The sequence below is a fragment of the Ovis aries genome, chromosome 5 (genome assembly GCF_016772045.2).
Source record: "Ovis aries strain OAR_USU_Benz2616 breed Rambouillet chromosome 5, ARS-UI_Ramb_v3.0, whole genome shotgun sequence".
Classification (NCBI taxonomy): Eukaryota; Metazoa; Chordata; class Mammalia; order Artiodactyla; family Bovidae; genus Ovis; species Ovis aries.
The window spans coordinates 19,066,739-19,089,150 of NC_056058.1; the positions used below are offsets into that span (position 1 = coordinate 19,066,739).

Below are 22,412 nucleotides of genomic sequence, written 5' to 3' on the forward strand. Positions count from 1 at the left end.
GGTGGCCAGAAACCCAAGGCGGGGCCCCTCAGATGGGTGTCTGTGGCCTGAGTGCTATGTGCCCTCTGGGAAGTCAGGCCCCCTCTCTGTGCAGTGTGCACATCCATAAACTGGAGGATGGTGATCCTCTTTCATGCAGGGAACTGAATGAGCTTCCTACAGCCGCTGTAACAAAACTTAATGGCTTACAACAACCGAGATTCGTCATTCAACAGCTCTGGGGCTCAGAAGTCTAAAATGGATTGGAGTTGGTTCCTTGCAGAGGCTCCTGCCTTTTCCAGCTTCTAGAGGCACCGCATCCCTGGCTCACAGCCTCTTCCTCCATCCTCACAGCCAACAACACAGCATCTCCCGTCTCTCTCTGCCTCTGACCCTCCCCCTCCCTCTTATAAGGACCCCCGAGGAATCCAGGGTCACTCATCCTCATCTAATCTGCAACCTTCATTTCCCCCTGTCATGCCACATAACATTTTCACAGGTCCTGGAGATGGACGCCTTTGGGGACTGTAACCCTGCCTGCCACCAAAACTGAGGCATTTTTCTCAGAAATGCCAAGTCATGGAAAATTTGGGAGCATCTGGCATTGGGAACCCTGCTCTGGGTAATGCCAGGGATGCAGGGAGCTTGGCCTCAGCTCCCGCAGTGCTCCAAAAATACTCTTCAAATAAAAGAACAGCTTTAAGATCTGCAGAGGGCCTGACCCCGAGCTGGGGTAGCCAGACGGGGCCACTGCAGGGGTCACACACACGGAGGTCACGTCTGAGGGTGAGCTGAGGCAGGCATTCCCGATTTCTAGGCTGAAGGGGAGGACTGTCCGCTGGGGCTCGACAGGGTGCTGGGCATGTTCGGGTGCTGAACAGATGTTAGCAGGCGACTGCTCTCCTTCACCATGCAGCCCCCTACCCACTCCAACGGGGGGCCATCTTGAGGCGGTCCCAGACACTAGCTCCCCTCAGCCCTGCCTGTCCTGAGTGGAGAAGTCCCCGGGGATGTCACTGCTTGTTCTACCCTGGCCCCTCTGCCGGCCTTCCCCTACCCGACCCCAGGGTGAGGCGAGTGAGGCACTGACCCTGAGCATAAAATTTAAGGGGGTGCCCAGATCTCAGTCATCAAGATCAGTAGTCTAGGGCTTTCCCTGGTGGTTCAGTGGTTAAGAATCTACCTTGCAATGCAGGGGATGCAGGTTCCATCCCTGGTCAGGGAACTAAAATCCCACATGCCACAGGGTAGCTAAGCCTGAACTCAGAGACTATTGAACGTGAACATCACAACTAGAGAGTCCATGAGCCCCAAGAAAAGACCCACCATCAAGCGATAAAGATCCATGTGCTGCAACTAAGACCTGACTCAGCCAAGTAAAATTTAAAAATAAAAAGAAGTTTTTTGAAAGATCAATAATCAACAAATGGAATCAATTCATGCCCCAAGTCCACAATGGATAGAATACCAACCTTTTAAATAAAGATCCACTCTGCCTTGGCATGACCCTGCCTCACTCCCCACACCCTAATGCTGGCCCTCATTCCAACAAAACTTTATTTACAAAAACAGCCACCAGCCCAAGGGCCACAGTTTGCAAATAAGTTTTTTTTAATATTATATTACAATGTTATTTAAGACATCACTCTGCCAACAAAAGTGCCTATAGTCAAAGCTATGGTTTTTCCAGTAGTCATGTATGGATGTGAGAGCTGGACCATAAAGAAGGCTGAGCACCAAAGAACTTATGCCTTTGAATTGTGGTGCTGAAGAAGATTGTTGAGAGTCCCTTGGACAACACAGAGGTCAAACCAGGCAATCCTAAAGGAAATCAACCCTGAATATTCATTGGAAGGACCGCTGCAGAAGCCGAAGCTCCAATACTTTGGCCACCTGATGGGAAGAGCAGACTCATTGGAAAAGACCCTGATGCTGGGAAAGACTGAAGGCAGGAGGAGAAGGAAGTGACAGGACAAGATGTTTAGATAGCATCACCAACTCAATGGACATGAATCTGAGCAACATCAGGGAGATAGTGAAGGACAGGGAAACCTGGCGTGCTGCAGTCCATGGGGTTGCAAAGAGTCAGACCCGACTTAGTAACGAACAGCAACAGCAAAAATGTTATTTATCTTGATTACTGGGGTGTTTTGTTTTGTTGGCATCACCTTAAATTCTGTGCCTGAAGTGAGTGTCTTGCTTGCCTCACCCTAATTAATCCTGGATTGGAGCCATAGCCTGGCTGGGTAACTACCCCTCCCCCCCGCCCCAGGGTCTTATGAAGAGAAGAATAAGAATTGGTAATCAGCAGGGGTTTGGGCAGTGAGGAGGCCATTTCCTCAGTACCCCTGGTCCCTTCTGATCCGCCTGAAACAGTCTGGGATTTGTGGAATCCTTGTCCAGCATAATTCACAGACCCTTCCGCAAGCTCACGGTCCTCCCACTGCATGATTCTGAAATCCACCCAAATCACAGGCTGCCCCATGGATTAAAGACAGAGAATATCCATTCTGTGAATTACAGAAGCTGAGTGCCAGTACAGAAAAAATGTTGAATCAAGTTACGGACCCTCACACTGGAAATGCTGAGGGTCAGCAAGTCAGAGCGGCCCAAAATGTGGGGGACTCCATGAGATGGATTTCTCTCCTTCCCCACACCCAGGGGGCACCCAGTAACAGCCTGTAGACCTCTCAGCCCATCCTGGACCTGCTGTGTGACCTTTCGTGGACTCCAGCCCTCTAAGGGAAATGAGATGGGGCAGGAGAAACTCAGCATGGAAGATGCTCAGACTACAAAACAAAAATGTCTTTGCATCTTCTCAACTGCAGTGACTTCTTGGTTCTTCCTCTACAGAGGGGAAGAGGCTGGGTTTCAGAGAGATGGCCACTCACGCCTCCTTGCAGGTAAGGTAAGCCTCAGGCCCCCAGACAGTTTAGACAGCATGTACTTAAGCTAAAATTTCACACTGTCTGGCTTTCCCTGGATTTTCACCATTTCTTGATTTTCCATGTATGGTAATTCTATTATCAAATCTCTTTTTCTAAATCAATGCATTAAGGTAGTGGAGGGAAAGGGAAGTGAGTTGATTAAATTAAAAAAACAAATCCAACTAGTGTGGCTGGAGACAGCAAACAGGAGCCATTTTTCTGTATTTGCTGGAACACGGAAGGAGTGGTAACTGGCCCAAAGTCACAGAGCAAGTCACAGAACTGGGGCTCAAATGGAGCACTACGTGCCAAGGGTCCTGGGATGGGTGGGGAGTGGGGGCATGCGTTCTGGGGGCTTCTCAGATGATCCTGAAGAAGGGGAAGTGGCTTCGGAGGAAGTGAAAACCACAGAGGAAAGGTCACCTGGCTGAATTTCTCCTTGAACCTTCACTTCTGAGGTTCCCTGCTTCCCCAAAGGTGGGGGAGTCTTAAAAGCCTCGATTCCCCCCAACCTCTCAGGGCTCGATCCTCTCGGCCGCCCATCTTGTGTAACTTTCGGGACCTCGGCCCGTCTTCCCTTCTCCTCCCATCAGCTTGCAGCCCTGGAGCCCATCAGCCTTCATGGGGAAGTACTGCAGAAAGGCCCCCTCCCGTCTGGGCCTGTGGTCTAACAGTTGCCCTGGCGTTTCCGGTTCACTGCAGGGACCGGGTCAGACAGTCCGGGAGGCCAGGAGCTGCAGCTATTGGGAGTTGGTCCTCAAGGGCCTCCTGCCCCGAGGTCAAGCCAGTCCTGAAGGTAGGGCGCTCCTGGAGGGGGGCTGAGGTTGGGGCTGGGAGGAAGAAGCCACTTTTCAAGGCTGGGGTGACCTAGAATCTAGGTGGGGCAGGGCTAGGGGTCAGGCTGCTGTTGGTAACCGCTTGAGGGGGCTGAGCTCTGCAGACAAGGCCTAAGTACTGGTCTTTGGGTATTGTCACCGGCCCCCAGATGCTACCCCTGCCCCCTAGATGCCTTGCCCTCCCAGCTGGACATTTCGTCTCTATCACAAGAGTACAAGTTCCTTCCTGTAGCCCTGAAAGGTTGATGGGCGACATTCACCCAGAGAGGTCAAGCAACCCTCCCAAGGGCCACACAGCAGGGAGGGCCCTCACACACATGCCATCCACTCTGATCTTCCCCCAGCAGCATGAGCAACCTGGAGCCACCCACCAAGATGCCTGGGGCCAACACCCCCACCTGTTCAGCACAGCACACCTACAGCAACCTTGGTGAGAGCCTGGGAGGGGTCCTGGGTGGGCGGTGGGACAGGTGGCCAGTAAGGCAGCCAGAACAGGAAGGTTGGGTCTTTCATTAACTGAATCATTTAACTCAATTATAGCAGCTTTTTAAAAATACTTATTTATTTGGTTGTGCTGGGTTGTATTTGCGACATGTGGGAGCTAGTTCCCTGGCTAGTTCTGGGCCCCCTGCATTGGGAGCAGAGTCTTAGCCACTGGACCACCAGGGAAGTCCCCTATAGCAGCTTTTTAAATATTTTAATAAAACTCTTTGGTTTTTTTTCTAAAAAAAAGCTGGATCGCCAGCTTCTAAAAATGAGGAAACGAGCTCAGAGAGGCTCAGTCACCTGCCCAGAACCACACAGGAAAGTGGGGGCCGGATGTTTCTCTGCCACTGACTTGTCACTCCTCTGAAGCATTGTTTCCTTATTTGCAAATTGGAGATGGCATCCTTAACTCGTAGGGCACAAGGTAGTTGAGCGTTGGTATCTTCTTTTTTTGGCGGTGCAGTGCGGTTTTGTGGGATCTCAGTTCCCTGACCAGGGATTGAACCCCGGCCCCAGCAGTGAGAGCGCTGAGTCCTAACTGCTGGACCACCTAGGAACTCCCTATTTTTTTCCAGTCAAAAAAGTTTTTTGGGGTACCCCACCCCACTTCCGTGGCATGTGGGATCTTATCTCCCTGCTCAGGGATGGAACCAGCGCCCCCTGCAGGGGCAACACGGAGTCTTAACCACTGCACCACGAGAGAAGTCCCCATTTTTTCCGTTTTAGAGAGGCAGGAATTACCACCTAGGGTAGAGTCCTGGGCATCCACTCCCCCTGTCCTCACGCCCTTCCCCCACTGCTTCCCCCCGTCCAGGTGAGGTCCGCACCCACCTGCTGCCCTCCAAGGCCTGCCGCCCACGGACATCTGAGCCCCCCGCGACTGACCCGCAGCCCCTGCCCCCACCCCTGCCCAAGAAGACCCTCACCAGGACCCACTCGCTGCCCACCCACAAAGCCTCCAGCCCCAGCCTCACTCGAGCAAGGCCGCCTCGGAAGCCCCTTGTGGGGTCCCGCAGTGTGGATGAGAGCCAGGCAGGCGACGACAGGGCGGGGTCAGCCCAGTCGCCTGCAGAGCCGCCCTTCAGCTCGCTGGACACGGAACTGGGCCTCTCCCTCCAAGATTTGCACCACCCGGAGGCCGTGCACGCAGCTCTGGAGGCCCGGCAGCTGGAGGGTCTCCGCGCCGTGCACGCCCGGCTGCACACCCGGCTTCTGGGGGGCCGCCCGGGCCCCTGCCGGCCAGACCACGGCTTCCGCCTCCTGGACAGCTCGCCCTGTGTAGAGAGCGGGGACGCCCTCTACTACCGCCTGGTGCGCGTGCATGAGGAGGCGTGGCACCTCCTGGCTGCCAAGGTGAGCTCTGCCCGCCCCGCCCCTTGGAGGTTTCCCCAGTTTCCCCTCCAAGGCATAACCCTTTCTTCTCGGGCCTAATTGCTTATTTTGCAACTAACACCGTCAGTCCTAGGAATCACGTTTCTAAGGTGTGGGGCCACCTACATTCGAGTCACCTGGGAGTCTTGTTAAAATCTCCCCAAGCCTCTCTGGGACTCAGGAGTCTGCTTTTTTAAATTTCCTGCCACGGGGCATGTGGGATCTTAGTTCCCCAACCAGGGATTGAACCCGCACCCCCTGTAGTAGAAGCTAGGAGTCTTGAACACTGGACCTCTTGGGAAGTCCCCAGTAGTCTGCCTTTGAACTCACTCCTCAGTAAATTCTGACCACTGTCAGCTGATAGATACCACTTTCCATCATCAACATCTTCAACAAAATGTACTGAGCGCTGTTCCTTCGTGTCCTGTGCTTGCTGTTCTAATGAGATTTAAACACTTTCATTCAGCTAATCCTCATGCAAGCATTACCATATTTTATTATAAGGTGCTTCTGTTTTATGCATCACCAAGGGGGAAAAAAAAAAAAAGATTCCGGTCAAATAAGTGTGACCACCAAGAGTCAGACACGTCACCATTTTGGAGGAACCGCATCCATTTGACAGATTGTGCTATTATGAACCCATTTTACAGATGGGAGTGTGGAGGGAGTAAGTTGTTGCTAGCTGTGAGTTCTTTTGTTGACAGCTTGATCCTGATTCCATCTCACAGGCCCCTGGGGAGTTGTTGTGTTGGTTGTTCTGGGGTTTTTTTGGCCGTGCCACATGGCATGGGGGATCTTAGTTCCCCAACCAGGAACTGAACCCGCACTGGAAGCTTGGAGTCCTCACCACTGGACCACCAGAGAAGTCTTTATTTTTAAAATACACACTCCCAGTGCCCCACCTCAGCACCTGTGCTTTTTAACCCCTGTCCCAGAGTGATTCAAATGTAATCTCCGGAGTTGATGTTCTCCTACTTTCTAGAAGGAGCTTTGCTGACCAGTACTGCAGCTGCTGGCCATGGGCGACTTCTGAGCACTTGAAATGGGGCTGGTACTGACTGAGATGTGCTCTGAGTGCCAAATATACACCAGGTCTCAAAGATTTAGTATCAATAACAATCGTGTAAAAACATCTCACTGATATTTTTTTCATTGATGACCTGTTGAATGAGAATATTCTGGGTATGTTGGATTAAATAAAATAGATTATGAAAGTTATTTTCAAGCTCATACAACTCAATTAAAAAAAAAAGCTAATTAAAAAATTAGGCAGAAGACCTGAAGAGACATTTTTCCAAAGAAAACATACAGACAGTCAACAAGCAAATGAAAAGATGCTCAACATCACTAATCAGAGAAATATAAAGCAACACCATAAGGAGGTATCACCTCACACCTGTCAGAATGACCATCATCAAAAAGACCACAGATAACAAATGTTGGCAAGGATGTGGAGAAAAGAGAATCCTGTACACTGCTGGTGGGAATGTAAAATGATGTAGCCACTGTGGAAAACAGTTTAGAAGTTCCTCAGAAAACTAAAAATAGAACTGCATATAATCCAACAACTCTAATCCTGAAAAAAACACACTCATTAGAAAATATATATGTGCCCCCAATGTTCACAGCAACATTGTTTACAATAGCCAAGACATGGAAGCAACCTAACTGTCCATCAACAGAAGATGTGGAATAGATAAAACAATGGACAACTACTAATCTGCCATAAAAAAGAATATAATTTTGCCATTTGCAACATAGATGAACCTGGAGGGTATTATCAGTTCAGTTCAGTCGCTCAGTTGTGTCTGACTCTTTGTGACCCCATCCGTGAACTACATCATGCCAGACTTCCCTGTTCGTCACCAACTCCTGGAGCTTGCTCACACTCATATCCACCAAGTCAGTGATGCCATCCAACCATCTCATCCTCTGTCGTCTCCTTCTCCTCCTGCCTTTAATCTTTCCCAGCATCAGGGTCTTTTTCATGAGTCAGTTCTTCGAATCAGGTTGGCCAAGGTATTGGAGCTTCAGCATCAGCATCAATCCTTTCAATGAATATTCAGGATTGATTTCCTTTAGGATTGACTGGTTTGATCTTGCTGTCCAAGGGACTCTCAAGAGTCTTCTCCAATACCACAAGAGGGTATTATACTTAGTGAAACAAAAGACAAATCCTGTATGTTTTCAATTATATGTAGAATCTAAAAAATTAAACTAGTGAATATTAAAAAGAAGAGGGAGAAGAAAGAAAGTTACTTTCACCTGTTTCTTTTCACTTTTTAAAACATGGCTACTGGAAATTTTGAATTACACTGTGGTCTGTGCTCCAGCACCTTTGCTGTCATCTTCCTCCTTACCAAGTGGCAAGCACAAATGATGGACACCCTTTGGCAGGCTGGAAACTTTAACCCTTAAACACCTCCTCCCTGGTGTACTGTTAGTGTTAGTCACTCAGTCGTGTTTGACTCTTTGAAAACCCATGGACTGTAGCCCACCAGGCTCCTCTGTCCATGGGAATCTCCAGACAAGAATACTGGAGTGGGTAGCCATTCCATTCTCCAGGGAATCTTCCCTGACCCAGGTATCAAACCTGAGTCTCCCGCATTGCAGGCAGATTCTTTACCATCTGAGCTACCAGGGAGGACCCATAGCACCATCCTCCCAGGTGGTTTTCCTTAAATCATGTTGGTGAATAATATCTGAATTAACAAGAACCTTGCTTCTGGAGTGATCAGTGATAGTGGGGCAAGTTGTGGTGGGTGGGAAGGTTTCAGAACAGGTAGAGCCTCTAGGCAAGCTATGCTGGTTTTCAGGGTGGAGGGGCTCAGTGGTCAGGCTCTGAAGGCCCCCTCTGTCCCACAGGTGCCCAAGCCAGGAGCTGAGGAGCCCCACCCCTGGGGCCTGGAGCTACAGGTCTCTCTGCTCCCACATTTCAACCTCCAGGGGCTGTGTGGCCTGTTGCCCGAGGGTGCACTGCCTGAGGCGCCCTGGAGTGGCTGCGTGGCGCTGGTGGCTGAGGTGCCAGAGCTCACTGTGGCCCAGTGGCTTGTGGAGGCAGGTGCTCAGCCACCGGAGGAGTTCACGAAGACCGTGGCCCTGCTACTGCTGCAGCTGAGCGCCGCCCTAGAGCGCCTGGAGGCACAGGGCGCGGCCCTGGCCGAGCTTCGGCTGGAGAACCTACTGCTGGTGGCGCCTCGGGGCTGCATGGCCACTGGGCCCCCACGCCTGCTGCTGGCGGACTTCGGACACGTTCGCCCGCGGCCTCCCGGCACCCCTGGCATCCACGCACGGCAGCTGGGCCGCCTGTTCCGAGAGCTGCTTGGCCCGGGAGTGCCCTTGGCCACACCCGTGGCCACAGGCCTGGAGCGCCTGGCGGCCCAGCTGACCCGTGTGTGGCCGTCAGCGGCCCGGACACGCAGCGCACTGCAGGCGCTGCTCTGGGGGCCTGGACCAGAGCTGCGCAGCCACGGAGCCCCACTGGGGTCCTGGCTGCGGGTGCGCCGAACCATGCTGGTCCTGCACCTGGCTGAGCGGGCCGTGGGTGGGGAGGTACCCGGTCTGGAGGACTGGCTCTGCTGTGAATACCTGACGGAGGCCACAGCAGCCTCAGTGGACCTCGCCCTCAGTCTGCTGTGGGACTGACCCTGCCCGTGAGTGACGCACCTGTTCCAGGGCCCCTCCAAGTGGCAGGCCCCCCTCAACCTCCCAGGGCTGGAACTGGTGGCTAGTGAATCCATCATAGGGTGGATGCCCCTTTTCAGAAGGGACCAACAGGACAGCAGAGAATGCAGTTGGAAAATTAGGCCCAATCCCCCCTACTACCCCCAAGAATGCAGTTGCCCCCTTCCAGGGCTGGAACCTAATGGCCAGTGCTCGTAGACGCTTTCAGAGCAGCCCATCCGGGTGTGCAACCACTGCCAGTTCATGCCTCTCCCAGTGATTGGAACCCCTCCCACCACCTTCCAGTAGAAACCAGGTGCCCTTGCGGTACTATGGTCTCATGGTCACTGTGTCCATGGCAATGGGGACACTCCTCCCAAAGGCCCTGGAGCCTGCCCTTGCGCTGAGGCTGGTGGTGTGAACTGTCAACAACTTGTCAAGAACTGCTGGGGGCTTCCATGGGGAGAGAGGTTTCTGGAACCTGAGACAGCCAGCCCACCCCAGCAGGGTCTGAGCTCACCTGCCCACATGCTCCCCTGGTTCCCATGCCCACCCCCCAACTCCCTCCACCCACTGTGGCCTCCTTGCTCCCCTCTGTGACACTAAATTCTGTCCAGCCACCAAGTCTTTGCACTGGCTGTTTCCTCTGCCGGACTTGCTGAATCTCACCTCTTTTAAGCAAATAAAGTTGACCCTCCTGGGCCCTCTCCAGCTCCTGGCCCTGCTTCCCACCAAAGCACTTGAACCACCTGCATTTGTTTATCTCTTTGTCACCTGTTCATCTCACCCATCAGGTTGAGTTCTGAGGCCCTGCCCATACTTAACACACAGCAAGTGTTTAATAGCACAGAATGATAGAATAAACAAAGTTGTTTACAGACTCATCAGGAACCTGAGGGAGAGGATGAGGAGGAAGTCTGTTTATACCTCTGAAAAGTAGATACAGGAGCCCTGAGGGGTGTCAATGCCCTTGTCTGGGATCTCCAGTCATGCCCCTTCACCAGCCATGGCGATGCTGGGGGGAACTTTCTAACCCCCAGGTATGACTCCGTCCCTCTCCTGCTCAAACCTCCCCCATGGCTCCCTAGTACCTTCAAAACACAAGGGGTTCATCTAGAGGCTCTGCATGCTGTCCGGCCCTCTCCTGCCACATCACCTTTCTATGTAGGCGCTATCTAGCCTCCAGACCTTACCCATTATTATGCTGATATACCTCCCCACTATGCTCTGCTTCAGACTCCTGTACATCCTCCAGCACCCCAATCCCAAAGCCCTTTCTCTGCCCATGCCCTACCCACACAGACTGGAGTATGTCCAGCCCTCTCTCCATCGTCAATCAGGTAACCAAATATCCCACCCAACCCCCAGATATACTTGAATCCCTCTGAACTCCTTTAAGATACCTGCTTTGCAACCTATTTGTCAATCTGCAGGGCACAACCCCAGATGCAGCCAGCAGGTGGCACTGCAGGACTGCTGTCTTCGGCCTTCAGCCACCCACTTACCTCCACTCTTCTCTGGTGGCTCAGATGGTAAAGAATCTGCCCACAATGTGGGGAACCTCGGTTCAGTCCCTGGGTGGGGAAAATCCCTTGGAGAAGGGCATGGCAACCTACTCCAGTATTCTTGCCTGGAGAATCCCTATGGACAGAAAAGCCTAACAGAGAGTCTCCCATGGGGTCACAGAGATGTACCCCATGACAACTGGGCAACTAAGCACAGCACCCCAACCAATGAAGTCTGCCTTCTGACTGCTTCAGACTCCACCTCTGCTCTGGCCAGAACACCCACCAGCAAAGCTCCCTCCCCAGCAAGACAACATAAGAGGGCTGAGGATGCCCACGGCCAAACACCCACCCCTTCCTTCCCCTTCCCCCCCAGGAAAGCCCCACTCAGGCCCTGCTCCACTTCTCAAGGCCCAGTAAATAGCTTCAGCCTGGAACCAGGCCACTCCAGCCTGCCTCAGTCACCCCAGGGAAGGGATCTGGGGAAAGGGGAGTGCCAGGTAGGGTGGGAAGGGCTACCACCTGCCCACGGGTAGCAGGAAGATGAGGTATGGAGGTAGCCAGGTGGAGCTCCAGGTTGAGCTGGCTGTGGCCAAAGGTGACACCAGGCCCTTACCTGGCTCACGACTCTTGCTGGCGCAGCTCCCTCAGCCCCTGGCAAGCCCAAGGCCCCTATTCCCTTGGCCCCAGAGCCCATCAACACCATCAAGCCAACACAGGTCTTAAGAGGGATAATCACTTTTATTTGGATTTCTGAGAGCAATAGAACGGTAGATTAATACCTATCTTTCCAAGTTAAGAGACCTAAGACTGTTCCAAAAAGACTTTCAAATAAGAAACTCCTCAAAGTACAAGGATAATCTGAATCATCTTAAACCAGCAATAAAAAAGTAAAATATAAACTTTTATTTAGAATTAAAGCAAATACTTCAGTATCACAAACACAATATTAAACTTCAAGAAATACACGGCTAATTTGGAGTGAGCGTTTATTTGCACAATTACAACATGCGGACAAACCAGCAGGTGAGCGGGCTGACGCTGGTCAGCGCAGTTGATCACACCACCCGCACCAGGCACGGCGCAAAGCACACACGCAAGGGACTGCAACTGAGGCCCGAGTGGCCCCAGGGTCGTCACACTACTCCTCCTCACCCGAGGACTCTCTCTCAAACGTGTAGGCCATGAAGCAAGCGTCAGGTCTCTTGGGGACAAGGGGATGCCCCGGTCTCACAATCTCAAAGCCCAAAAAGCTGAAGGTACGGAGCAAGGCGGCTGCAGAAGAGACACGAAGAGAGACAATTAAGTCAGAACTCCTGTCCACAATCCGGGCTCAGGTCTGGAGACCAAGGCCTGAGTCCTGGACTCCATGAGCTCCACCTCCTTGCCTGCCCCCCACCCCTGGAGAATCTGGGGAAGGCAGTCAACCTACCTCGATCATCGCGGTTCTTGTGGAAGCAAATGAAGACGTGGTCAACATGGAGTTGCTCTTCAGCAAACTCAAGAAGAACTGCGAAGCTGAAGTTCCAGCATCAGGAGCTGCCCGCCCATATCCCACCGGGGCCCCAGCCTGATTCTTCCACTTCTGTCTGAACCCCAATTTCTCCCAGGTCTAATCCAGGGTCACCTCCAGCACTGCTGACACTGGAGCCAGGTCACTCAAGGGGACATTCCTAGACACTGTGGGGTGCCCCTGGCCCCACCTACCTGAGACCAACAGTAACACCCCCTCCCCTCATCCCTTGGGTGGTAACTGCTGGTCCACAGCCTCAAAGGGGAACCCCCATTCCAGAACATGAACAACCCATCTGTCTTCTGACTCAGGCTTCCTTCCTCCTTGCACACAGGCGGGCCCTCACCTGTCCTTGCTCCCCTCGGGCAGAGCGCCGCCAGGGATCTCGATGTAGAGGCAGCTGTTGCTCAGCACCGCTCTCCAGTTAATATGTTTGGCCTCTGTGAGCCTGGACTGGACATTAAAAATCCTCGTCTTGTTATTAGACGTTAGTTCCTCTGTTACATTCAGCCGATTATCCTGCAGGGGAAAAAAATCACATTCAACCATAAACACCAACCTTCACAGGTTGGGGATCTTTCCTTTGGCTACCCTGACAACCCAGAAAAGCACTAAAATGACCTCTCACACACCACCACCCACTGCTGATGTTGGCTACTGAGGCCTCTGAGCAGCTCTGCCCAAGACCACAGAGCGCCCCAGGCTAAAGTGCTATCAGGAGCTGCCAACGAGGACTAGAGGTTCAGGCAAAGCCTGGGCAGTGGCTCGCACCTTTGTTCCTTGTATCTGGGGCTCAGAGCACTGGGTAAAACCAGGAGGAGCGCTCCCAGCACAGCACAAGTGCACAGATGATTGCTGTCTGCTGAGAGGCAGGCACTGCGGGTCTGACCACATCCCCCCCAGCTCAGGTCCCCAGGAGTCCAGAGGAAGGAGCATACTTACAGAGTAAAATAAATTAGCTGAAAGATTGTGATCCCTCTGACTATTCCCTCGCCCACCTGGGATCTTCAGGGGTGGGTGAGGGACATCAGGAGCACCACCGAGGCCCTGGACCCAGGTTACTACAGCAGTTGATGGAGACCCTGGAACTGGAGGAGACAGCAGGTGAGCAGCACTGGGAGGAGACCCCGCGGCCTTTGCCAACAGGGCCTGGGGTCCCAATATGGACAAACTGAAGGTCAAGGCCTTCCAGAGCTCAAGTCCACCAGGGACCCTGCCTCCCTTTTCCAAGGGCGATGTTCACACTGAGCGCAAAAATCAACATCGGGCGGCGGGGCAGCTAAACAATCACAGAAACAAGTGGCCATTCAAACCAGACGCCTCGGGTGATACGCTGCTTAAAGACCCACCCGTCCCCGGGGGCGGGGGCGCTTTTGCCCTTTACCCATCTCATGACTGGCACTAAGTGCCGCCCCACCCAATTCTGCGTCAAGTTCTACTTCCCATTTCTAAGCCCAGCGCTCCAGCTTCCCCTTTCCCACTGTGCGGTCTGCAGCCGACCTGAAGCTCCAGCAGGCTTTCCTTAGGGATCTGACCAGTCCGTCCGCAGACACTGTCCCTGCGGCGGTCCCTTCGCTCGCCCAGAGACGTGCGGCCCGATCAGCGCCCCCGCCGGTGCTGCGAGGCCCGGCCCGCGGAGACGCCCTCCCGCGCGCTCCCCGCGGCCTCCGGTTGCGTCATCTCGGCAAAGGGCCCTCGGCCCCGGGGGAGATTTTCACAATCGCGCAGCCGGCAATGCCAGCAGCCATTTGCTGAGCATTGTAAACAAGCCCCAAAGTCGCCTCCATTTTCCTCGGCTCCCATCCGGGGTCCCCTTCATCAAAGAGCTCGCGCTCCGCGCCAAGCGCGGACCCCCTGGACCCCCGTCCCTGGCTACGACCACTCCTGGCACAGCAGTCCTCCGTGGAAAGGGCGATCCGGCATTCACCCTGATAAGGGCCCCGGGCGCCGTCTACGTGGCGCTGTCCGACTCCGCGCGTCCTCGGGGCTATAAAGAGATCGCCAGGGCGGCCGCCGTCCCGTGGGAAAGGCTACTCCGCTGGGCTCGTCCGCCCACAAAGTCTACATTCCCCGGACCCGTGGGCCTGACCTCGCCCCTCGAGTTTAGCCGCCTCCCAAACCCGACCCCCGCGCCTCTAAAACGGGCCGTGAACTCTGGTGTCTCCCAAACCCAACCAGGGACCCTGGAAGCTTCCCCCAATCCAAACGGAAACCGCCGTGTTTCCCCCCGCCCCACACCTCAATTCGACCAGGTACCCTGGAAGCCCCTCAATCCAATCAGAGGCCCCTCCGCCCGCTTCGGGCCCGACCCGCCCCCACCCCGCCCCCGGTGCGATTGTGGCCTCGACAAAGGGGCGGACCTCGCGCTCCCCGGACTTCCGCGGCGCCCCGAGGCCTGCCCCCTGCGGGCCTGCGCGGCGCCGCTTCTGGAAGCTTCGGGCGGGGGCGGGGCGCTTACCTCTCGCTGCTGCGGCCTCCGCGGCTGTGCAGGCTAAGGAGCGGCATGGTGCGGGTGGCGTGGACGGTGGCGCTGGGTTTATCCCCTTCCTTCTCTCTGGCGAAGCAGTGGCTGTTGAGGATCCGCTGCAGGGAGGATTTCACCATCCGGCCGCTGGGGTCCGAAACCAGCAAAACCTCCGCTGCGCTTCTCCGCGCCGCCGCCGCTGCTCGCCGTTCGCAAAATGGCGCCGCCGTCGCCGCCCACCTTTATAGACAACGCGCTCAGGCCACGCCCCCACGCCGCGGGAACGCGGCCGCACGAGGGTGCGGAGCCACAGGGAAACCCAGGCGCGCCCGCCCCTCTCGGCGTCTGATTGGCAAGCGGCGAGGTACACGAGTTGGGGCCGCGCCTTGGATTGGAAGAATGCTTCGGGTCCCGCCCCGTTCCGTTGCCAAGCTCTGCGGACGCGCGGAGGGGGCGGGGCAGCCGTGGCGTCGGGAACGCGCGGCGCGCGCACCTCGCCCCGCCCCCCGCAGCAGGGCCTAGCGACCCGCGGCCCACCTCTGCGCCGGCTTTTAGGGTGGAGGTGGGGGTGGGGTCGGAATCTTACGCGGGCCACGTCTCCGCCGTGGTCCACGTCGCCCTAGTCAGGGTCCCTTCTCCTGGAGCCGGCTCTGGGCGACAAAGGCCACGGATATTTAGAGGAGGCGTCCTAGCACCCCGTCCTCTTATAGGAAAGAATAATTTTTAGTAACCTGATATTTATCGATCTTAATAATGATTACCTGGATCCTATCTTTCACATGTTGAAACAATTTACAGTTAAAAAAGAAATTTAAATGGTAAAGGTAATATTCAAATTTAGTAAAATATTTCATGTACCATTTGGACTTCAGCAAAAATGCTTTTGCTTGTGGATAAAATGACAGAGATATTTCACGTTTGAATTAAATTTTGCCCCAAGCAAAAGTATTATTCTTTCAGGCCCCACTTTGTTTCATGTTTTTATGTTTTAGGCACACATAGAGTCTCCAAAGAGTTACACGGAATGAAGTAGCTACTTGCTTCTTTGTCTTTACAATCCTTGACTCTCAGTTTTATCTCGTTTTTATTTCCAATCTACAGTGCTGTGTCCATTGGGGTTAGAGACAAAAACTTTCCACAAAGGGATCTTGAGATATACAAAACTGATAGAAATTTACTCTTCAAAGCATATGGCTGAGTCCCTGTGTGTTTTCAAATTCCCTTTTCTGTTGAATGAAGACTTTATTATTTACTTACACAGCATTTGTAATACAAACATCTAATTTTCAGCATCCCTATGTACAATTATTAAGACTGAACAGAGGAATTGCCCTGGCAGTTCAGTGCTTAAGGCTTCACCTTCCAATGCACAGGGTACAGGTTCCAACCCCGGTCATGTAGTTAAGAGCCCACATGCCTCAGGGCCAAACAACCAACACATAGAACAGAAGCAATGTAAGGATAAACTCAATAAAGACTTTTAAAAAGTGGTCCACATCGAAAATTACTTAGGACTTCCCTGATGGTCCACTGGGTAAGAATTCACCTGCCAGTGCAGGGGACATGGGTTTGACCCCTAGTCAGGAAAGATTCCACATGCCACAGGGCAACTAAGCCCGTGTGTTATAACTACTGAGCCTACTCTCCAAAACTACTGAAGCCTGTGCACCCTAGAGCCTGTGCTCCGAAACAAAAAAGCCACCACAATGAGAAGTCTGTGCACCTCAACTAGAGAGTAGTCTCGGGCTTGCCGAATCTTTTAAAAGCCTGCTTGCAGCAATGAAGACCTCAGTTCAGTTCAGTTCAGTCGCTCAGTCATGTCCGACTCTCTGCAACCCCATGAATCGCAGCACAGCCAAAAATAAATAAATAAATTCTTTTAAAATCTTTTTTTTTAAGTAAAACTCAACAAAGACTGTAATAATAACAAGTGTTAGGCCAACCGAAGAGATTTCTCAGGGGAAGAATATTTAATCAATGATATTGTTTAGAATTGTCACATTGTGAAGACAAAAAGCAGATGAATTTGTACTTAACTTTATAATTGCTTTCAATATTTCTTTTATTTCCAGGGTTTGCTGTCACTCACCCATCTTAGTTCAGTTCAGTCACTCAGTCATGCCCAACTCTTTGCAACCCCACGGACTGCAGCACACCAGACTTCCCTGTCCATAACCAACTCCCGGAGCTTGCTCAAACTCATGTCCATCAAGTCAGTGATCAAGTCATTGATCTAACCATCTCCCCCCTGTTGTCGTCTTCTCCTTCTACCTTCAATCTTTCCCAGCATCAGGGTCTTTTCCCGTGAGTCAGTTCTTCGTATCAGGTGGCCAAAGTATTGGAGCTTCAGCTTCAGCATCAGTCCTTCCAATGAATATTCAAGGTTGATTTCCTTGAGGATTGATTGGTTTGATCTCCTTGCAATCCAAGGGACTCTCAAGAGTCTTCTCCAACACCACAATTCAAAAGTGTCAGTTCTTTGGTACTCAGCTTGCTTTATAGTCCAACTCTCATATCCATACATGACCACTGGAAAAGCCATAGCTTTGAGTAGATGGACCTTTGTTGGCAAAGTAATGTCTCTTCTTTTTAATATGCTGTCTAGGTTGGTCATAGCTTTCTCCCAAGGAGCGAGCATCTTTTGATTTCATGGCTACAGTCACCATCTGCAGTGATTTGGGAGCCCCCCAAAATAAAGTCTGTCACTGTTTCCATTGTTTCCCCATCTATTTGCCATGAAGTGATGGGACCGGATGTCAGTCATGATCTTTATTTTCTGAATGTTGAGTTTTAAGCCAACATCGAAAAAGCAAGAGAGTTCCAGAAAAACATCCACTTCTGCTTCATGGACTACAGCAAAGCCTTTGTGTGGATCACAACAAACTGCAGAAAATTTTTAAACACATGGGAATGTCTGACCACCTTATCTGCCTCCTGAGAAACCTGTATGCAGGTCAAGAAGCAACAGTTAGAACTGGACGTGGAACAATGGGCTGGTTCCAAATTGGGAAAAGAGTAGGTCAAGGCTGTATATTGTCACCCTGCTTATTTAACTTATATGCAGAGTACATCGTGTGAAATGCTGGGCTGGATGAAGCACAAGCTGGAATCAAGATTGCTGGGAGAAATATCAATAACTTCAGATAAGCAGGATGACACCACCCTTATGGCAGAAAGCGAAGAAGAACTAAAGAGCCTCTTGATGAAGGTGAAAGAGGAGAGAAAACGCTAGCTTAAAACTCAACATTCAAGAAACGAAAATCACCCATCTTAGGGTACCACTTAAGGGTCCTCACTATTTGTGGGGCCAGTATGTCATTATTTAAACTTTTTTTAAAGAGTTTTCTTTTTTTAAAAAAATGTTATTTATTTATTTATGGCTGCACTGGGTCTTTGTTGCTATCAAGGGCTTTCTCTAGTTGCCATGCTCAGGCTTCTCATTTATGGTGGCTTCTCTTGTGGCCAAGACGAGCTCTGGGGTGTGCAGATTCAGTTGTTGTAGCTCATGGGCTTAGTTGCCCCGCACTGTGTGGGATCTTCCCAGACCAGAGATCAAACTGGTGTCCCCTGCATTGACAGGCAGATTCTTAACCACTAGACTACCAGGGAAGTCCTAGACTCTGATTTCTTGAGGCTAGAAGAGCCTCTCGGAGAAGGCAATGGCACCCCACTCCAGTACTCTTGCCTGGAAAATCCCATGGATGGAGGAGCCTGGTAGGCTGCAGTCCATGGGGTCGCACAGAGTCAGACACTACTGAAGCGACTTAGCAGCAGCAGCAGCGGCAGAAGAGCCTCTGGGTTTCCAAATCTGGGTCTTTGCCACGTGGCAACTCTCTAGTGTGTTACACAGATGAGCGATTCTGGGCTAAGAATGCCAGGATCCAGAACTGCCCGTGGCAGTGGGCAGTTGGGTTGAGCTGTGTTTACCCCCCATGACTGAGGGCAGACAGCAACCAGGCTCCGAGCTGAGCCCCCAGCATACAGAACCTGGTCAGGGAGGTGTCTCCAAGAAGTTCTCACCTGCCAGGCCAGGGTCTAGGGGATGTCGTCCAGGTCTCTGCTGTCCACAAGGAGCCATCGGGAGCCTCTGGATTCAAAACTTGGGGTCAGGAGTTTCCTTCCTCAGTGGCTGGCCCCAAGCCTTTGCAGGCCAAAGCACGCTTTAATTCGGAATCACCGTGGATGGAAAGGGGCGAAAATACAGCCTGGTTTGGGCTTCCTAGGTGGTACTAGTGGTAAAATAATCTGCCTGCAATGCAGGAGATTCGAGACGAAGTTTCGATCCCTGGGTCAGGAAGATTCCCTGGAGGAGAAAATGGCAGCCCACTCTAGCATTCTGGCCTGGAGAATCCCATGGACAGAGGAACCTGGAGTCCATGAAATCACAGAGAGTCAGACATGACAGAGCGACTGGGCACACACTGGCAAAAAAACAAACGAAAAACTGCAGCAGCTTGGAGAAAAGCAGGGGTGGAGGGGAAAATGGGTGCTTGTAGGGTTACAGTGGGATGTGTCTGGGAAAGTGGCCATGGAGGAGCCGGGTGTCAGAGGGCTCCCAACTCTGGGCAGAGATGTGAGCAGTGTCCTGTCATCCTGGTGGGGAGAGTGTACTCCGGTTCTGGAGGCAGCTCCCTCAGCCTGCTGTGGGGGAGGTGGAAGTGATGTACAAGATGATACCTCTGTTCTATCACTGTGGGTGCCCATCAGGGGCACCAAGGCACCTGCCACTAAGATGGTAAACATGGAATAGGACCAAACTCTCCCCCAGATTCTTCCAGCACCAGAAACGTTGCTTGCTGTCACATCTCCCTCGTGAAACTCAGTCAGGGTTGGGTGTTCTATTATTATCATTACTTAAGTTTGGTCTGAGCTGGGTCTTTCTTGCTGCATGCAGGCTTTTCTCTAGTTGCAGCGAGCGGGGGCTACTCTCTAGTTGTGCTGCTCAGGCTTCTCCCTGCGGTGAGTTCTCTTGTTGCAGAGCACAGGTCCTGGAGCGCAGGCTTTAGGAGTTGTGGCACATGGCTTTAGTTGCTCCTCAGCATGTTGAACCTTCCTGGACCAGGGACCAGATCTGCGTCCCCTGCATCAGCAGGCAGATTCTTAGCCACTGCACCACCAGGGAAGTCCCAGGGTGGAGTTCTTGAGGGAGAAATGAATTCCCACTCTCCACTTTAGGGGCATCCTGGGTGCTGTGGGCTGTGGAGCAGCCTCCCAGGCCCCACCCACTGGATGCCAGGAGTGACAGGCACCAGCATGACAATCACAGGAGTCCCCCGACTCATCCAGTCTTCCTCCACTGTCACTTTCTCCTTCTTTCTTCATGTAATCTGGGGACACCCAGGTGGGGAAGGGAAGGAGTGACAGTGTAGGATTGGCAGATGCAGCCTACATATTAGCTCCATGTATTATTTATTTGGCTTTATCTGGTCTTAGTTGTGGCATGCAAGATCTTTCTTCAAGGCTCACAGATTCTCTGCTTGTGGTGAGCAGGCTTAGTTGCCCCAAGGCATGTGGGATTTTAGTTCTCTGACCAGCAATCAAACCCACATCTCCTACGTTGCCCAGTGAATTCTTAACCACTGAACTACCAGGGAAGTCCCTATATCTTATACATAGAATGGATAAACAACAGGGTCTTACTATATAGCACAGGAAAGTATATTCAATGTTCTATGATAAGCCGTAATGGAAAAGAATATGAAAAAGAGGGCTTCCCTGGTGGCTCAGTGGTAAAGAATCCGCCTTCCAGTGCAGGGGACATGGGTTTAATCCCTGGTCCAGGAAGATCCCACATGTGGAGGAAAGCTAAGCCCGTGCACCACAGCTACTGAGTCTGTGCTCTAGAGCCCGTGCTCAGCAACAAGAGAAGCCGCCACAATGAGAAGGCCATGCACCGAGTAACTAGAGGGTAGCCTCCGCTCACCACAACTAGAGAAAGGCCCTGCACAGCAAGAAAGGCCCAGCACCACCAAAAATAAATACATATACACAGTGGGAGAAGATGAATGTGAAGAAGAATGTACATGTAAGTATAACTGAGTCATTTTGCTGTACAGAGGAAATTAACACAATATTGTAAATCAACTATGTGTGTGTGCCTGCTAAGTCGTTTCAGTCATGTCTGACTTTGCGATGCTATGGACTGTAGACCTCCAGGGTCCTCTAATTCAATAAAATAAAATCAAAACAATTTTTTAAAAGGACAAAAAAAGAAAAAGCAAGAAATCAGAAGGGAGGTGCCTCACTGGGGGTAGGGAGTCTGTGAGAGGTGAAGGCCCTTGGACTGCAGGGAGGAAAAGAGGGGCATCAGGGAGGGCTTCCTGAAGGTGGTGAGAGCAGAGCTGCTAGGAACGGAAAGGAGAAGACATGGATGTTGGAGGCCCCATGCCCAGGGTCCCACTAGAATCAGTATGGCGAGTCCAGTGGTTAGGTTTCCACACTCACTGGCACCGGTCAACCATCACTCGGGGAACTAAGATCCCAAAAGCTGCATGGTGTGGCCAAAAAATTTAAAAAGTAAGATGGGTAAGGGGCTTCCCTGGTGGCTCTGTGATAAAGAATCCACCTGCAATGCGGGAGACTGGCATTGGATCCCTCAGGAAGATCGCCTCTCCCCCGCCCACCCCCACCCCAGAGAAGGAAAAGGCAGCCCACTCTGGTATTCTTGTCTGGGAAATCCCATAGATGGAGGAACCTGGCAGGCCCCAGACTATATGATCGAAGAGAGTCAGACACAACCGAGCAACTAAACAAGATGGGTAACTGGACAAAGCAAACACAGCAAAATACAACTTGTATAGCCTCTGGGCAGTGGCAATAAGGGCCTTCCCTGTCAAGTTCCCTCCGTTGGAAAAGTTTCTTCATCAAATGCTGAAAAGTCAGCAGAAAAGAAGCTAAATGCCTTTCTCCTCGGTCAGTGGCCTGTTCAAGCCCCGCCCACTCTCCTGAGCTTACGCTCCACACAGAACCATTCAGAGTCCTCTGGACTCTTGAACAAACAGCCAGAAAAGGGAAGTAAACAAAAAACAACCACTTTTCCCTACGCCTCGCACAGGCCTGGGCAAGAACCAGGCCTCGGCCTGAAGAGGCTGGATTTGGCCACAAATCCGCACGCGCACACGTCTGTCACTGGCGATAAAACTCAAGGCACCCTGGCATTATGCCAGCTCCATAAAAACACCCTCACCAGGGACTGGAGGGCTGGAGGGGGATGGCAGAGATGAGCAGGCTTATCTCAGACTCTGGGCTACTTTTTATCTCATCTATATATATATATATATATATATATAGTTGAAGTATAGTTAATTTACCATGTTGTGTTAATTTCAAGTGTATAGTAAAGTGAATCAGTTTTACACACACACACGCACATACTTATATATACATTCTTTTTCAGATTCTTTTCCCATATAGGTTATTACAGGATATTGAATATAGCTCCCTATGCTATACAGTGAAGGCTGAAGTGGAAGTCACTCGGTCATGACTGACTCTTTGTGACTCCATGCACTATAGCCCTCTAGCTCCTCTGTCCATGGGATTCTCCAGGCAAGAATACTGAAGTGGGTAGCCATACCCTTCTCCAGGGGCTCTTCCTGACCCAGGGATTGAACCTGGGTCTCCTGTACTGCAGGCAGATTCTTTACCACGTGAGCCATTGGAGAAGTC

General features: G+C 52.0%; 2 protein-coding genes across 3 annotated transcripts; one reads left to right on the forward strand and one right to left on the reverse strand.

Annotated features, from left to right (window-relative positions):
* Positions 1-3,618: 3,618 nt before the first annotated feature.
* On the forward strand, positions 3,619-9,973 carry PEAK3 (PEAK family member 3). Of its 2 annotated transcripts, none has more exons than XM_042250222.1 (4): positions 3,619-3,702; positions 4,087-4,172; positions 5,043-5,581; positions 8,465-9,973. In XM_042250222.1, exons 2-4 carry the CDS (start codon positions 4,091-4,093, stop codon positions 9,242-9,244), a joined length of 1,401 nt encoding a protein of 466 aa, XP_042106156.1. In that variant the 5' UTR covers positions 3,619-3,702; positions 4,087-4,090; the 3' UTR covers positions 9,245-9,973. The 2 variants fall into 2 exon arrangements, with proteins under 2 accessions (XP_042106156.1, XP_027826475.2); XM_027970674.2 differs by having other exon boundaries at positions 4,090-4,172.
* A 1,518-nt stretch (positions 9,974-11,491) lies between these two features.
* Positions 11,492-14,893, reverse strand: OAZ1 (ornithine decarboxylase antizyme 1; the record flags this gene model as incomplete). The annotated part of the gene is given in 5 exon segments (NM_001289795.2): positions 11,492-12,042; positions 12,200-12,285; positions 12,627-12,799; positions 13,223-13,368; positions 14,739-14,893. Coding segments are annotated over 5 exon segments (684 nt in total). The 3' UTR covers positions 11,492-11,908.
* Between the last annotated feature and the right edge of the window lie 7,519 nt (positions 14,894-22,412).